Source organism: Dufourea novaeangliae, unplaced genomic scaffold, assembly GCF_001272555.1.
Source record: "Dufourea novaeangliae isolate 0120121106 unplaced genomic scaffold, ASM127255v1 scaffold8, whole genome shotgun sequence".
Classification (NCBI taxonomy): Eukaryota; Metazoa; Arthropoda; class Insecta; order Hymenoptera; family Halictidae; genus Dufourea; species Dufourea novaeangliae.
In genome coordinates, this window is record NW_015373923.1 from 4439296 (window position 1) to 4456432 (window position 17137).

At 35.0% G+C, this 17137-nt stretch overlaps 4 protein-coding genes across 4 annotated transcripts; 2 read left to right on the plus strand and 2 right to left on the minus strand.

Moving 5' to 3' along the window:
- Positions 1 to 99: 99 nt before the first annotated feature.
- Positions 100 to 7198, minus strand: LOC107194639 (protein flightless-1). The gene is made up of 23 exons (XM_015584288.1): positions 7161 to 7198; positions 6522 to 6651; positions 6345 to 6455; positions 6003 to 6241; positions 5761 to 5922; positions 5442 to 5662; positions 5136 to 5352; positions 4793 to 5034; positions 4393 to 4481; positions 3916 to 3986; positions 3539 to 3785; positions 3243 to 3428; positions 2798 to 3109; positions 2521 to 2693; positions 2291 to 2417; positions 2083 to 2205; positions 1775 to 1978; positions 1550 to 1671; positions 1215 to 1466; positions 909 to 1035; positions 618 to 800; positions 420 to 533; positions 100 to 342 (listed from the first exon to the last, which is right to left on the minus strand). The coding sequence occupies exons 2-23, from the start codon at positions 6588 to 6590 to the stop codon at positions 208 to 210; spliced, it is 3726 nt and encodes a 1241-aa protein (XP_015439774.1). The 5' UTR covers positions 6591 to 6651; positions 7161 to 7198; the 3' UTR covers positions 100 to 207.
- Positions 7199 to 7621: 423 nt separating this feature from the next.
- On the plus strand, positions 7622 to 10171 carry LOC107194911 (RNA polymerase II-associated protein 3). The gene is made up of 9 exons (XM_015584623.1): positions 7622 to 7807; positions 7909 to 8115; positions 8183 to 8314; positions 8396 to 8637; positions 8766 to 8976; positions 9058 to 9408; positions 9471 to 9743; positions 9820 to 10012; positions 10083 to 10171. Exons 2-9 carry the CDS (start codon positions 7978 to 7980, stop codon positions 10169 to 10171), a joined length of 1629 nt encoding a protein of 542 aa, XP_015440109.1. The 5' UTR covers positions 7622 to 7807; positions 7909 to 7977.
- A 267-nt stretch (positions 10172 to 10438) lies between these two features.
- LOC107194591 (TRAF3-interacting protein 1) lies at positions 10439 to 12984 on the minus strand. Its single transcript, XM_015584234.1, has 10 exons — positions 12850 to 12984; positions 12647 to 12764; positions 12446 to 12558; positions 12091 to 12366; positions 11602 to 12023; positions 11327 to 11452; positions 11004 to 11247; positions 10815 to 10934; positions 10660 to 10745; positions 10439 to 10589 (listed from the first exon to the last, which is right to left on the minus strand). The coding sequence occupies exons 1-10, from the start codon at positions 12982 to 12984 to the stop codon at positions 10439 to 10441; spliced, it is 1791 nt and encodes a 596-aa protein (XP_015439720.1).
- Positions 12985 to 13960: 976 nt separating this feature from the next.
- LOC107194928 lies at positions 13961 to 16664 on the plus strand. The gene is given in 6 exon segments (XM_015584641.1): positions 13961 to 14352; positions 14522 to 14640; positions 14909 to 15219; positions 15335 to 15445; positions 15985 to 16341; positions 16441 to 16664. Coding segments are annotated over 6 exon segments (1287 nt in total). The 5' UTR covers positions 13961 to 14187.
- The last annotated feature ends 473 nt before the right edge of the window (positions 16665 to 17137 follow it).

The following is a 17137-nucleotide window of genomic DNA, read 5'->3' on the forward strand; positions in this document are numbered from 1 at the left end:
TGTGTCATTTAAATGGAATTACAGTTCTGTACTTGTTTAAAATGTTACGAAATTTCATTGTATTTCAATGTTGTATCCATACGTGTTAATTTTTGTGCCTATGCATACAATATAATAAAACCATGCTATATTGTTATCCTAGATAAAAACGTTGGGCCTTCGTTCGATGTAAATGATATCGAAAAACCAAATTCTGATAAATCTACTTTATTGAAGCGGCCTTTTATGACAACTCCAACCATGAAAACACTTGGCGAATCTTCGCGATTCTTTTCCTTTCGCGGTAAGAAACAATTTGCGCGGTCTGTCTGGTTGCTTTACTCGCAAATGTTGAATGTACACCTAAAAATCAAATTATATAGTTTACTTCTGTCGGATTTGTTGCAGAAATTCTACGATTCGTACGAGCGAGTTGTTACCTGAGCAGATTTATAGGCCAATTTGATCTCTACTTCCGAACATCTACTACCGAGCCATAAAAATACTTGCTCACCATTATCCAAGATCATAATATCGTCGTCTGCTAAATCATCCTAACGAAATAGAATGAAATGGTCTATTAAATTTCTTAATTGTACTCACGCATGAAAAACACGCTTAACTAATTCGTTACATACTTGACAAAAATCAGTGCACTTCTCACTAATAGTAAAGTATCCTTTTTCATTTGAACACCTGAATAATCTAGTGTAGCTCATATACTCCGCATCAGTATCGTATGGCTTTTTCCCCCCAAGGGCTACCCAAAAAAAGTTATCGGGTTCTTCGCCTTCGTTTAAAACTTGAAGACTTATCCATGGCTGTAAAATATAAATATAAAGCAACAATACAATTTATCGTTTGATTCACATTGAATCGTTAATTACCGCGAATTATCGCAACACGGATATCTTGCAGATATGACGTACATTATTGAACATTTCTTCGGCGATTTCTTCGATCAGACGCGCTTCATCGCTGTCCGCCTTAGAGCCAATCCACGCGTACACGATTCCTGTTTCGTCGGCGTTATTAAACGGTACGTTCAAAATATAACTAGAAAAAGTATACAATCATTACACATTATAGATAAAACGCACAAGTTTCGATAACGAGCGAAAAAAATATTTTACTAAAAGGAAAGATTTAGCTATTTTCATCACCATTATTATCATGAATATTATAAATAATAATTACAATGTACGAAATTACTACTGTTATTATAATGATCTCACCAAAAAGAAGAATTCAGCAATGATGAATCAGCTGGTATTTGTATCAGCCTAGTACACAATGCACTTCCATTACTCCTTAAGTGATAAAACTCAACCCTGTTACTATCAGATGGCTTAGGTTGTTTACGCTTACCATGGTGGATAATGAATTTTCTTTTAAAATACGACAAAAACTTCAGATTTTCTTGCTGTTGATGAGTTCTTACAACCTCCAGATTCTCTCCGAATAGCAATTTAAATTTTTTCTGTAAACTACCAAAACAGTATAACAGGATTATTAGGTGAATCGCTAATTTAGAACTAACAAATATTTAATTACGTTTACGTTTCCCCACCTGAACGTAAACGTTAGCCATCCCATGTTTCCTGCGTCTCTTCCCTGCCAGAAATATACCGTACATTGGTAATCTTCTTCGAACTGTTCTTCACCGTCCTCGTTTTCAGCGATATCTAACGGCTAAAACGAATCGATAATAAGGTATCTAATGGTATACTGACAACGTAATTCTATTATCATTAATTTCAATTTAGCGTTTTAAGAAAGCTTGATTATTACGTACCATCCAATAACGACATAGAAAAACGTAACAATCGCCGCTATAAAAATGCCCAAATTCTTCTTCGGGCAAACGTACAAATTTTTTCCCTTCTAATACAAATCGTTCCATGCGTTCTAAATCATCGTTCCACTCGGACATAAGTTGCTGAGCTTCGGAATACGACATCGGCGGCTGTCTAGGCATGAAAAGAGCGGCCAAATCCGCCTGTGGCAAAAGAAAAATCACTCGATCAAAAATAAAAGCTTTCAAAAAAAAAACTACATACTGTATCTGCCTGTTTCGTTCCATACGCTCGTAATAATAAATACCTTCGTTTCCTGTTGTTTAGCCCATTTCGTAAGGTCGGCACCAGTTTTAGCGACTGATTCGGCAGTTCTAGTGAAATCGACAGCTATGACTTCATCCCAGCCGGTAAATTTAGACTTGAAGATCTAAGTCGATCGTGTCAATGTTATAAAAATCAATGCGGACAGACGATAAAATGATTTGGAACTTGTATGCAATATATTTTTGTACCTGAGACTCGGTTCCTTCTTGTAATCTGGTTACCATGGCATACTCCGGTCGCTCTATCATGTTAAATAATTCCTGCGACAATTTAACGGCTGCTGCCCGCACTAATCTTGTTGATTTCTTACCGAACCTAAATTCGTACAAGAACCGAGAAACGTTAATGCATACATACATATATATGTATATGGTAAAGTTAACTCGCGATTTAAAAATTTAGACGTGCTCTACTGTACCAAACGTAAACATCCAAGTGACAATCCAGTATATAAACATTCCGATTGTTCAAGAGCGTATTTGTTAATTTTCCATGAGGTACTTCGACCTGAGGCAATTCCAAATAACCCATGCCAAGTTGAACTTGATACAGACGAGGAGTGAGGGCTACAAAATTTGGATCTACATGTTCCTGCAATGAAACAAAGTTACCGTGGTAACCGTTGTACTTTGAAATTCACGATTCATTTCGCCGAGAGTACGAAACGTATTTATATATCTATACATGTAACTTACAACGATCGGTAAAAGTTGCGACGAATCTTTCACGTTCAATCGCGACAGAAATTCGTCCGACTCCGAATTCATAATTTCCGTTACGATTTCGGCTTTGTTTTTCCTTTCGTTTTTATTCACTTTTTCCGCCATTAATCGTGCCTTCGATTTTAACGTACTTTTCGCATTCTTGCCGTACCACATGAAGATTTTGGTGCCTGTGTCCAGGACAAATACGAAACCAGAATCCAGGGAATCGAAACGCACTGGTACAGGTTCTAAATGAATCGAAGCACCCGCGGCGTGAACTCTGTATAGTCTTGTCATAAACGGCTGTGGTCACGTGCATTAATCGACGTAATGAAGTGTAGGGATTTCATATGGAAAAATAAGGTCAATGTATCATTAATGAACGAAAATATCGAAACAAGACGAAACATACGTGCGTATAAAATTCTGTACAAACCGTGTCTTCAACTGTATAAAACCCAGACGAGGTACGGCCTCCTTCGATGTAAGTGATGCCCGATTCGAATAACATTAAAAATTCATCGGATTCCTCGCTTTGTTCTTCTCTAATTGTACGGCATTGCGCGCCTAGATAATTTCTTAAATTTACAGCATGGATCGCGGCACAAGCTCTTTTATCCAACTGCGACGACAACAAACAAATGAGAACATTTCCAGTTCAGAGTACGCGTGCTACTTTTATCGTATGACGGTTAAATTGATTATGTGTTATCAAAATCGTTTTTATCGTACCGTAGCCTTTTCCCCTATCCAAAAGTAGATCGCCCAAATCAAAGAACCGGTTTCATCGACTTCAGTCTTCAATACGATGTAACAATCGCCTTCGTAAAACTTGCCATGCGCCACTTCTTCTATTTCGTTCGGCAAAAAGTTTTCTATCTCCCATACCGACAGACCAGGTACTTGACCGGCATCCTCGTCGAAAAATTCTGAATAATCTAACGGCGGTTTCTCCAGAGTTTCGTCCCATCGTTTAGGTCTAAGAGAGAAAAAAAAAGAAAGAGAAAAAATAATGAAATAAGAACACCAAGGGATAATTAAATTATGCACGCACGAACGGTCGTTACATTTTTAACGGATGTTTCTTACAACACGGTTGATGAGCTTACTTCAATGATTCTGCTTTAGACTCTTCGCATTCCTTGTCCTTGTTCTTTTCCTTCGCTATATCCTTCATGCCCTAAAGAAACAGATTTCAAACAGAATTTCATGTTTTTGAACCGTATTTCTCAACAATATATACATCATCATCATTGTAAGATACATATACGTATACAGGGTGTCCCAAAATACCCTCGACTCCCAGAAAGGAGGGGTCCCTGGGATGATTTGAAACCAGTTTTCCTTAGTGAAAATGTTATCGAGGTTTTAACGAGATATTAACGAAAAACCCCGACCAATCAGAGCTCGGCCAGTTGACTCGCGCTCTGATTGGTCGAGGTTTTTCATTAATATCTCGTTAACAAAGCCACGGAGAACTTTTTCGCCAAGGAAAAAACCGTTTCAAATCACCCCAGGAATCATCCCTTTCAAGGACTTACAATTGTTTTGGGTCACCCTATATATGTGTATATATATATATGTACCTTCAATATTTTAGCTTGATCCTGGTCTGCCTCCTCTTGATCGCGTCTTCTGCGAAGTCTCATTTTACGAGCTATCGGATCTTTGCTACCTAATACACACGAAAACGCCGTGAACAATTCGAAAAACGAAACAGTTAACGCATTGTTGATAGTGTACCGCGAAACGAATCGAGCCTCAGTTCTCGCACATTTTCAGTACATATATAAGTGAAATATAAATCTTTTATTAAAAATTGGTTTATACGCACTAGATATGATTTCTTGTGTCGCGTCTTCTTATGTCTGAAAACTGAAAAACGTCGATTTGCGTTTACCGTCGACAATGTGTTAAGTTATAGTATGGAACGCTAGAGTATACTAGAATAGTTGTTATGCGTCACTATTTCCAGTGTTTACATACTGGCGGTTTGAGTCGGTGCTGGTACATTGGCGCCAGCGAGTCGCAGTTGATGTTGCAGAGAAAAATCAATGTTATAAAATTCGATGCCTGAGCCTTTTTGTACCTCGGTTGGTTTCGGTGGCATTACTAAATTGGGATTATCCCTTAAGTCTAGTTGTTCCAAATCGGTAAGCAAATGGATAGCATCCGGCACGGTAATTAATCGATTGGACGACAATATCAGTTTCTTCAAGGACCCGCATCTACAGAGACACGTCAGTAACAGTTTTCAAACTTGTGCGTTCTCGGAAGGAATAAGTAATTTTTTCACGTATCCTTAATTTTTTGACGAATCATAAAATACCTGCATAAGCCTTCTGGTATCATCTCTAAATGATTATTGGCTGCGGAAAATACTTGTAAAGCTGACAACTTGCCAATCCCTGAAGGAATACCTTCGAAATCCAACTGATTATCGTTCAAGTATAATCTTCGGAGTGTAACGATTTTACACAATGAAGCAGGTATCGCGGTTAACTTATTACGGCATATGTTCAACGTTTCCAGCTTAGTCCAAAGTTCTGAAAAAGAAACGTATATCGATAGAACGTCACCGCACAATTTACGCGATCGTATGAAAAGAAAACGATACGCTGAACGAATCACCTACCGATAGCTGTCGACAATTCAGTTATTTGATTATCACTTAAATTTAAGCGGCGCAAATTCAACAGGGAATAAAGGGCATCCGGTACCCGAGGCAAGTTATTCTGCGATAAATCAAGTTCCTGAAGATTAGTGAGAGTCTCCAAACTCGAGGGGATATTGTTTAACGTTCGTTGCGTATCGCGCATCTGTAGGGTCGTTAAATTCATCAACGATGGCAGTTGCCTAAATCGGAAGAAAAAAAAAAAAGACAGAAAAGTACTTCTTCCTGGAAAAGTCGACGACTACGTTCGGTTAATCTACAATCGAACTGTTTTGTCTACCTCAATTGAAAGTGTCCCAATGGATTGTGGTTCAAGTTCAATGTTTGTAAATTGGCCAAACGACGAGTTTGCGGTGGCAGTGTCTCCAGTTTATTATCACTGAGATCTAGAAACAGCAGATCAGTCAAGTGAATGAACAGCGTGTTGGGAATCGTGTCTATGCTGAAAAAAATGTTGTCAGCCGTTATCCGACGAAAAATACCAATCGTACGTTGACGAACGAGAACACAGTCGGTACTTACTGATTGTGACTTAAATTGAGATTTAACAGAGAACGGGTTCGTTCGAGTCCTTCCGGGACTTCCTTTAAATTGTTATAACTCAAATCCAATGTGGTAAGCTCTTCCAGATGAAATAATTCCGCCGGTATACCACTCGATTTAATATTATTACGTCTGATGTTTAGAGTTCTGAGGCAACCAAGCTCCGTAAGTTCTCCGTACAAACGTTCCAGTTTGTTTTTAACCAGTGAAAGATGTTCCTATTTTAACACATAGAAAAGTGTCAAGCTTTATCGCGTGTCTTACAACGTGCACACATACAACGAGAAAAATACAGGTAATACGCTTGTGAGTGCTTTGTACCAATTTCAACAGTTTGCCCATTTCTTCTGGGATTTCCATCAGGTTTGTCTTGTCTAATTTCAGCCATTGTATTCCGGTCATGAGCCGAACAGATTCCGGAAATTTGCCACCCTGTAAACATGAAAACTTGAAGTGTTTCTAAAAGCGAATCAAAAATATCTCGAAGTAAAGTTACACGCTTACTCCGAAATCATTGCTGCTGAAATCTACACCGCGTACAAACGGTAATACTCCTGTATTCGCCATTTCGTCAGTGGGTGTGATAGGTATTTACTTCCTCTTATATTTATAACAGTCATACATCTATCTGTATATAACATATCAATACATATCTTGTAGAAAAGTGTGCATATATATGGTACAAAATTTTTGTAAATGTAACATTTTAGAATGGATTCTTCTACGTGGGTACTCGATGCCATGCAATCGAGAATAATTTCGGGACATTGGTAAACATGTTTTGGGTGTCAGTCATTCTACATAGTAATTATAATATTTCTAGGTTTTCTACTTAAAAATGAAATACCGTTAGTCAGAAATCGTCCTTTTTTAATACGAAACACTATCTACTGACAACAGAATGCAGGACATGGGCCTAAGTAAATACCATGACATCAAACGGTGCCGCCACTTGATATGTTAACTTACGCCAATGCTATACCTCTATATAAGGACTATATATAATATTAATACACACAATAGTAACCCTTACGTATCCTCCTACTAAATATGTACATAATGTATGATGTATATTATCTACTATAGGATTCGTATTTATCCAAGGAAGATGACACGAATTTTTTCATTGGAACGTACCTCTGCAATGTGTATGTATATTTGTCATGGACAACAATACAGAAGCAGTAAATTAATCGTATCTTCTCTGGAATACTTCAAACTTTGATTCAAACCTTAAATTAAGCGTCCTTACACACGAAATTATAGGTTATACACGACCTATTTATATACATATCTCTTATTCTACTGATTCTGACTTATTCATACACATGATACACACCGATATATGTATATACACCCACTTCAGTTACGTCAAATGAATCACATAGTTGGGAGGATTGGGAGCGGTTGGGAGCTGATAAGTTGCCGAACCCCACAAGCTGAACGGCATAGGGGAAATAGTGATATCTCGCCGACCAATGGATAGCATTGCAAAGCGAACGTCATTAATCGAATCGTTTGGACTGAATCCGCCCATACAGATTTATTTTGAAATTGTTGAGAAAGTCGTTTTTTGGTCCGCTTGAGAACAAATAAAACCATATTGCGATTGATAATAATAGTGTCATTTTAAATTGATAAAGTAGAGAGAATTACTTTAATTCGCTACAAGTTACTGTAATACGTGTATATTTATAGAACGTGTGGTAATTTTAATATTATGACAACTAACAGCGTAACCTCTTCGAGGTATTTATAATTCCATTAAAATACAGTGATATACGGTATGTACAGATAAAGTTAAAGTTTTATTTATTTAAGCAGCGAACCGTTATAGCAAAGAAACATAAATTGCTGAATGATTATTTGTTTACATTTTTATAAGGAGCATATAAGATAACCTGAATTCACGAGTGACGTTTTTGCTTTAACTACCATAAATACAATTCGAAAAATGGATAAATCACTTTTAATGCAAAAACAAGTGAAAGATAATGCGGAGGATATGCAGAAAGAATTTCTTGATATGAAAAATTGGGAAGAACAAATGAAACAGAAAGATGAGGAGCTAAAAAGGGAAACAAGTGGTCAGGTATATAATGAAGTCATTGCTTGTTGCATGAAAATGCTTTATTTTATTAGGAATTATCATGTTGCAGACCACTTTACCACCAATCAGAAGTAGAAAAGTAAATAAGACAAAAAATACTCCTATAAAAAAAAATGGAAATAATAGCAAATCGAAAAGAATTAAGTCTTATGATTATTCTGCTTGGGATAAATTTGATGTGGTAAGTTATTAAATGTTACATTGTATAAATATTGCAGAATATTTCAGAGATTATCCTTATTTATACATTATTGTTTACAAGGACAAAGCATGCAAAGATATGGAAAAAGATCAGTTTGAAGAGTCTGAAGGTGAAACAATGTCTAAAGAAGAATTAGAGAAAGCTCATGATGAAGCGACAAAACACAAAAATGAAGGCAATACTTTGGTACAGCAACAGAAATGGGCTAAAGCAGTTGGATGTTACACTGAAGCCATCAAACTTTTTCCATATGATGCTGTGTTTTATGCAAATCGTGCACTCTGCCAATTAAAATTAGACAAGTAGACATTTTTTTTCAATAATATGTAGTCAACATTATACTGAAGTCTAATATTTACATAGTAAAAGCTAACTTCGTTTAATTCTTTTATATACCGTACATGTAAGGTATAATAGGCATTTTTTTCAGTTTGTATGCTGCTGAATCAGATTGTTCTGCAGCAATACAATTGGACGAAACTTACGTGAAAGCTTATCACAGGAGAGCTACAGCTAGAATGAATTTAAAACAATACAAAGAAGCCAAACAAGACATAGAAAAGATCTTGAAATTGGAACCATCTAATAAAGATGCAAAATCATTGCTAGTTCAAATTGAAAACAAGATTAAAACATTGGATGTAAGTATTAATTAAAAATCGAAGTTTTTAGTATTAATTAGAATTGTAAAAAACACAATGCTGTAATGTTAATTTGTGCAGTCAATTAGCACATTGAGGGAAAGTACAGAGAAATCATCTGAGAAATTAACAATTGAAACGAAGATTGGAAAAAAGCTATGTTCCAGTATTGTACCAAGCATTAAAACAACAGATGTTAAAGATACTGAAAATAAAAATAACAAGGTTCTCGAGCAAACTAAATGCAATGTAAAAGATACTAAAACCAATGAAAATCTAAAACATGTTAAGAATGGAAAAACACTTGACGTGGGAGGTGCTGCGTTGAAACAGAAAGAAGAAAGATATTTACGCATTCCTGATTGGTTACCAGAAAAAAATGACGTTGTAATAATAGAACCTGTTGCAAAGCCACCACATCTACGTTCAAAGGTAAGAGTATATATCATTAAAAGTTAACTAATACGGATGTTTAAAATAGTCATCATTTTTAGAAATCGTTAAAAAGAATACCAGTTGAAGAAGCAGATTTTGGTAATAATCAATGGAACGTTAAAAATAAAGAATCAACGTGTGATAAAAATAAACCTGTACAATTAGAAGAAACTAGAAAAGATGATAATATCAAGAAGAATAGTTCAGTTAAGGCTTCTTCATCTTCAGAAGATGATAATAATATAGTACAACTAGTTCCTAAAACAGCTGTACAGTTCGTAATGAACTGGAAAACCAATACATCATCAGAATTTAGGTATAAATACTTAAAGGTAAGAATAATGCAGTTAAAGTTATAACTTCTTAGCATTATAGGTATATAATTCGGTATGTATTTTGAAATTCCAGCAATTGCCTGAGAATAGTTTACCCAAAATATTTAAAGACTCTATGGAATCTGATATCTTTAGTGACATATTAGAAGTTTTAAGGATTGAATTTGTAAAGAGAAGAGAGTTTGTATTTCGTTACTTGAAAGATCTTAGTGAAGTCAAGCGATTTAGAGCTCTTATTATGTTCATAAGCAACAAAGAAAAAGAATGTAAGTGTTATTATGTTAAATGTAAAAGGTTTTTCTATTCTTCTGTTTGAATATCTATTATGTGTTCTAGGTTTGAAGGCACTTTTCGAGCATTGTAGAACGGTGGAGGGTATACCATTAGAGGAAATCACAGCTTTACAACATAAGTTTGAAATCTAAAAAGAAATTAACGTTCTCTAGTTAAGTTGTACAATAAAATTTTTTAAGTTACATATTTTCTATGGATGTTCCTGCTTATGTACGAAGAAATAAAGTAAGACATTGCACATATATTTAATAGAGTATATTACAATGTATATTACATGTTCCATTATTTTACATATATACATTACCTATACAAGTTGAAAAAAGTGGAATGTTTAACAGGACACACGTTAAAAAGTATTAAAAAATATTTTAATAATAGACGTATACCAAGAATGATATTCAAACCCGGCCATTTAATAACGTTTGTATCCTTTGATCGTTTTTCATTATTTGTGCCTTTGCTTGACATATTTTATCCAATTGTACTTTCATGTTTTGATCGATTTCTTTTAATGTTTCTTTCATAGGTTCTATCAATTCTTGCGTCTTTCTGAAAGAAAATAAACTTATCGTATATGTGTCACGTTGTTTTAAAGATAAAATATTCCTAACATTCTCACAATTTTTCTATCTTTAATTGTTCGTTCAATTGTTGATGTTGATGTCGCCATTCCAGTAATTCTTTCTGCATTATCTCTACATCTTCCTACAAATATAATATTATTAAATACGTCATAAAAACGATATTGTTGTTTTTTAATACTATCAACTGTACCTGAAAATAATCAAACAACTTTCCAAGTGGATTAGTTGCACGAGTCAAAGTTTGAATTGTGTTACGGAGTTTATCGACTTCCTTAATAACTACATCTCGCTTTGTACTTGTGTCCCATGCCTAATAATAAGTTCATATTGAAGTACACTAATTCCGCGAAAAAGAAGAAAAAAATCTGTGCGCGCTTACAATATTTGTCTTTTTAGGTATCACATCTACGTTCTCATGATTAACGAGTTCTTTCTGTGTTTCTAATATTTGAGCAACAAGATGTCCATGTTCTTGAGTTAATTGATCGTCAACTTTGAATGTACCGTTATTTTCCAGAGAATCACCGCCACCTCTAGTTTCCATAACTACCATGTCCTCAGCATCATCGTCTTCTTTAGTTTCAGAATTTTCGACGATAACACTGATATTACCCATGGGTGTTCTAGAAAAAGCAGTTGTAATTATCAACCAAAACTTTTCATAACATTTTTGCAAAAGAGCACATTCAAGATATTGCTCACAGTATTTCTTCATTAACAATTAATTCTGGCTTTCCCCGTAATCTAGGTGCTGCAGGCCTGGCACTAATTGGTCTCGCACTAGGAGGACGTAAAGAAGTTTTTGGTCTATTATTTGATTGTGAAAGACTGGAAGTACCAAACATCGAATTACTACCAAGTTTTGTAGGGAAGGCAGGATGTCTAGTGAATCGTGGTACAACCGAATAGATGACATCTGTTTCTCGATTGTACTACAATTTACTGGATACTCGATATAGAATATATTTAGAAGGTACCTAATATCACTATTCTCCAACTGAGACTTTTGAGTTTTTAATGTTACACTGTCCGACTTTTCCTCGTTCTGACTGAAAATTTCATGATTTATCACTTCATTTTCGTTACGTTCCGCCTTCATGTTTTCTGTGCTTTCATTAACTTTATTATCTACGTTGTTTATAGACTTAGACCCTAAGTGTATTGTATCCGATACATTTTGTTCACGCTTCAGAGATTCATTATTTTCATTATACGTAGTTTGTTTCGATTTAGTTTCAATTTCCTTTTGTTTTCTGTTCTCGTCCACTTTTTTATCTATATTCGCATTTTCTTGTGAAGGAGTTGTCTCGGATGGAGGCACATTAGATATACTGGGTTTTGGTTTAGCAGACGAAGTTTTTCTTCTATGCGCCGACGAAGAAACTTTATCCCGTGATGACTACAAAGGATAAACTGCAAATATTTTTTGTTACGTTTACAAAGCTAAATATTATGTGATTACTTACCTCAGTTACAGAAGCTTGTGCACCTTCGACTTTTGTTTGAGATTCCTGATTTTCACTTTTATGTGTTTCCAGATCATTTTTTGATGCATGATTCTCAGTGGAAATTTTTTTTCTTCGGTCAGAAGACCTATCCTTGCCCGGTGTAACTCTCTTTTGAGAAATCTCTTTAGATGATGTTTTCTTTTCTTCTTTCCTGGCAGACGACTTACCTTTCACAGTTGATTTACCTATCTCCAAGTTCCTTTTATAATGCTCTATAGCTTCAGCACTATTTATCTGATTTAGAAAGTATTTATTCATAGTTTTATATCCTTAAAGGAATTGCATTGTAAAACGTACTATATTTGCATGTTACCTTTTTGTCTAAGGCTTTCCCAATTGTCTGTAGTAACTCATTCGTCTTAGTGGGTTCCTGGCCAGAAATTATTTTACTGGCTCTCACAGTCAAGTTAGCACCAGTAGTTAGTTCTGAAATTATCGTGAAGTATAATATCAAGAATCGGTGCAAGAACATTAAGCGTTTTGTGTCTTAACAGAAAGAATGTTATTAACTTACTGACAACATCAATCAATTTTGTTAAGTAGGCAAGTTTTGCTTCTTTGTTGTTTATATTCTCAGAGTTCAGTTCATGTTCAGTGTACAAACCATCCAAGAAACCAGTTTCCCTTATCACCTAGCACGTACATTTCTTTCTCAGTACACAAATATTAAATATTTGAATTTTTTTTGCAAAATGGAATGTACGAATGATACGTTACCACCGACACAATGTCGTGAAGAAATCTAAACGGTGGTTTCTTCAGAAGTTTCTCAGTAAGCGGTGGTTTCTTAAAATATTTTCCAAGCAGATCTTGCGTCTTCTTAATTACTTCTGGCTTCACGTCGTCTGCCATCCTTAATTACAATTGGAACGTGCTGCGAGCTTCAATGCATGTTTCGTGTGAATTTCATGAATTTTATGTTGTATTAATCTGTTGCATAGCAACGGCTACAAACCATCGCATGTATTTACATACGAAAAACACCAAAAAAACTCGTGCAAATCACAGTAAAATATTTTCTACGCTACTGCTATTAGGTTGTTTACTAAATTACTCGTCAGTTACAAAGTTTTATTTAATTTCTTGTCAGTTACGAATTTTTTAATCAATATTTAAATTTTAATAAAAGACGCGCCTAATGTGGAGTCTGGTCACTAGAAGTCACTACAGTCTACTTAGATCAATTCGATTCAAACGCTTGTGACCCCTTTAAAATATTCAATTTCTTTATTAATCTTCTGGTATATAACATTCTCTTAGCAAAATACAATATACTAACACATTAACTATTGCACACTTCATACAACTTGAATTACTTTATTGCTTTTTATTTAAATAATTACAAGACAATATACAATTGACAATAGTATCTGTATAAATTCAATTGCAATAGGCTTAAATATCATTTAGATTTACAAAATAATGTTAATTTAACTTCCAAATAATTCCGTCTTCTGTATATTGCAATCTTCCGTACGACCGCCTGCCTCTCTCTCTCTCTCTCTCTGTCTATCTGGTGGCATACGATTGTTGTCTGTAATAAATTCCATTATTCTTTCTTTATAAACTCTCTTTACAGACCCTTGTATTAAATAATTAAGTTTAGTTTTTCTAAATTTTTCATTCTAAACCAGTTGGATTTCAAATTTAAATCAATCATCAAAATCGAAATATCAATTTTCTCGATGGGTATCGAATTTAATGTCGCATTATCGATACAATTTTGAAATTGCAAAATAAAATTTGCAGCACATAAAATATTCTTAATTATCTGATTTTCATATATACCGCTCAATTCGCAAATATGTAAATATTATGATGTAAAAAACAGAATAATCGAAGTAACGCTGCATTTTGCGAAAGGTTAGGTTACCTTCATTTACCTTAATCAGCTGTGGCAAGTTCGAACTAAAAATTCGTGTATAAACCGTTAAAGGATTTTGTTTTTATACCTTCAGCCATCGTGTTCGTTATACCAATATTAAGTTACCGAGTATATCACAATTTTAATAATAGTCAGTAATAGAGAAAGTAGCGTTTCCACGAACAGAAAACATGAGCGAAGTCGAGGAGACCGAGAATGAGAAGGTTGAACCAAACGTCGTCTTAGAAGCTCAGGATGTCGGAGAAAGTGAAATTGAGAAATTGAAAGGAGACACTGTGGGAAATACTCTTTACAGTGGCAAATGGATAATCAATACTTTACTTTCGGTGGCAAAGGTAACTATGAAAGTTCTTTTCACTTGGATCATGTCACTTTTAAATTCGTGTCAATGCAGTTTTCTATGTTCTAGTTCGTTTCTAGTTTCACGAAATTATATGTTGACATTATCAGCAATGTTTTATGTCATTGGATTTCACATAATTAAAATTGTCGTATATTCTGTAGGTTCCTGAGAATGGCTGGAATGAAAAATTGGAAACTGACCTCTGTACTTTATGGGATATAACCACAGAGAAAGAGATTGTTCAGTTCCTTGTAGACAATGATTTCTTTAAAATTGCAGAGTTCCTTGATCTTGAAATTTCAAACACTTATCCTTAATTTCTTAATTCCATGATATTCTGATCTATTGCTTCCTTCAGATTTATTTATCATTATGCAATACATCTTTCTAAAGAAATTGTTTTTCTTATGTATATGTACAATGGTTTGCACTATAACTTAATATATAATATAAGAACTATAACATTTTTGTTTCTTTAAGAATAGTATCCATTTTTATTTTTACTTATACCTCCTAAGTATTTTAATCCTCAAAATAAAATGTTTAAGTTTATTCAATTTTTTTGTGATTAATATAATGTTTTTATATAATTTATAGGAAATAGTTTTGGGAATAATTGGCAACATGACTTGTGAACAATCAGCGCTTGAAATATTAGGAACTAAAGACGCACTTTTGGAAACAATTCTTCGTCACCTTTTTTCTGAAGACACTCCTACGCTGGTGCAAATTCTTCGGCTTTTACGTTCTGCGCTTTGGAATATTCAAAATAATCCAGATTCAAAGTGGCGAGTCAATTTGCGAAATTCCACGTACTTGAGAGAAGTAGTTCCTTTTATATTGAAAAGTTCTACGAACGGTAAATTATTAATTATATTTTAGGTAATGCAAACTTTTTTTTTAATGCTTATAAGTAATTTCGGTCATTTGATAATTTGGAAGTTTGTTACCGATCATGAAATGAATTATTATAGAGGAGCTTCTAATTGCAACGACAAGTTTTCTGCGTTCTTCGGCAGAGATCGATCTTCCAAATGGGAAAACGTTGTTGGATGAACTTTTTCAATCATCCAGTTTTCTTCCAGGTATAAAGTTGTATTGTGTTCTCTGATTGTTATTCATGAAACTGAAAACAATGCCTATTGCTGGGGGGTTTAGGTGTAACATTGTGCTTTTGCTAACTTTATCAGGGTACAGAGCTGGAAAGAAGTCTAGCGGGACGGCACAGGGGCAAGAGGAATACTCGCTACCGCAGGTCAATGATAGCACTCTGAGAAGCTGCGACATTACTTTGAAGTTCGTCGGATCGCTCGCGTTATCGCTCTATCCCACTCTGTCCCAATGTGTCCTGTTCGCTTTTTTCATCATACGATGCTATATAATTCGACTGTGTGTCCGATCGTTTCGGCCCATGATGAAAATACGTGTGCTTTGTCTCTACGATTGTGTTAGAGAAAGTGGGCCCATGGGGATTTAACCAACCAGACCTGCGTTCCTTCCACTGGACTTCTTTTCAGCTCTGCATATAATACCAGTGATGATTTTTCTAAAAGTACAGGATTTACACCTGAAATCCCCAACAAAACAATTGTTAATATCTGTTCGATGAATAAACAATTTACAGGCATGTTAGAATCATTCGAAGAAGTTATTCCTCAAGATGAAGCCTCCTACTTAGCCCCCACTTTAAAGTACCTTGAGGATTGGTTAGAATTGTTTTACAATCTTCGAAAGGGACACCAAATTCATCAAGAAATCTCGCAAGACGACAATCTTGTTCGAACTGTGGAAATTCCACGGAGAATCTTAGCGAATTTCATCGATCCGTGGAATCTTTATCCTCTAGACGAGACGAAGGCTTCTTGCGTCCATAGGTGTGCAGAAATGATTCTCGATTTTCGGTGGAAAGGATTTTTGAGGGCGGACTCTACAGTAGATATAAATTGCACAATTCTGAAAATTATTCTAAGCATTAGCACAGGTAAACAATTTAGAAAGAAATACGTAAAAAATTCTGTAAGAATGCTGAAAATTACTGTTTTATTAATATAACATGTATGAATTTTGTAAATATTTCCAGCAATGAAAGTGGAAGAAGAGGACTCGGAAGAAACGATGAAAGAATTGTTGAAGTATCTTGAAGGGTATTGGGTAGAAATAGCAAAGGTTTCTACAACAGAAGAAGTTATAGAAATTTTGGAAACAAATGAGAAGGAAGTTGTAGATCATGCGATAAATTTGTTAAAATCGAAAATTCCTGAAGAGAAATTGAAGGCACTAGCAGATGGGTTATCAAATGAATAAGAGTGAAGTTCATAGGAAGTTAAGGAAATAAAGAAAATTATCAAATTAACACAATCTTGTTAAAGTCTGTTTTTCCAAAGAAAACGTCTCGAGGTGTGTCGGGAACCCAGAGGGCGCTGTGTATTTCGTGCGATGTTGCCAGATTGCGAAGTATCGCGTTGTGTCTCTTTCTGTTCTCACGAGCAAATCAGGGAACTGTTAGAAAGTTGACAAACCTGATACCAAAAATCAAGGAGCTACTAGGTTCGAAAAATCTCGTTTGCTGAAATGTTAGGTAGGCCTCATAGCTTGTTAATTACAATTAGATAAAACTCGAGCGGTGAAGTTGTATCGTGTGAAGAGACGGTCAAGCATTACCATACAAGTCAATGGGTTCCAAGAATAATTTGACGTGATTTTGTAAGTGAATGCTAATTCATATATTACATAATCAGTCGTTGAATACAAGAGTGTAGTGTAGTATAATTGTCGCG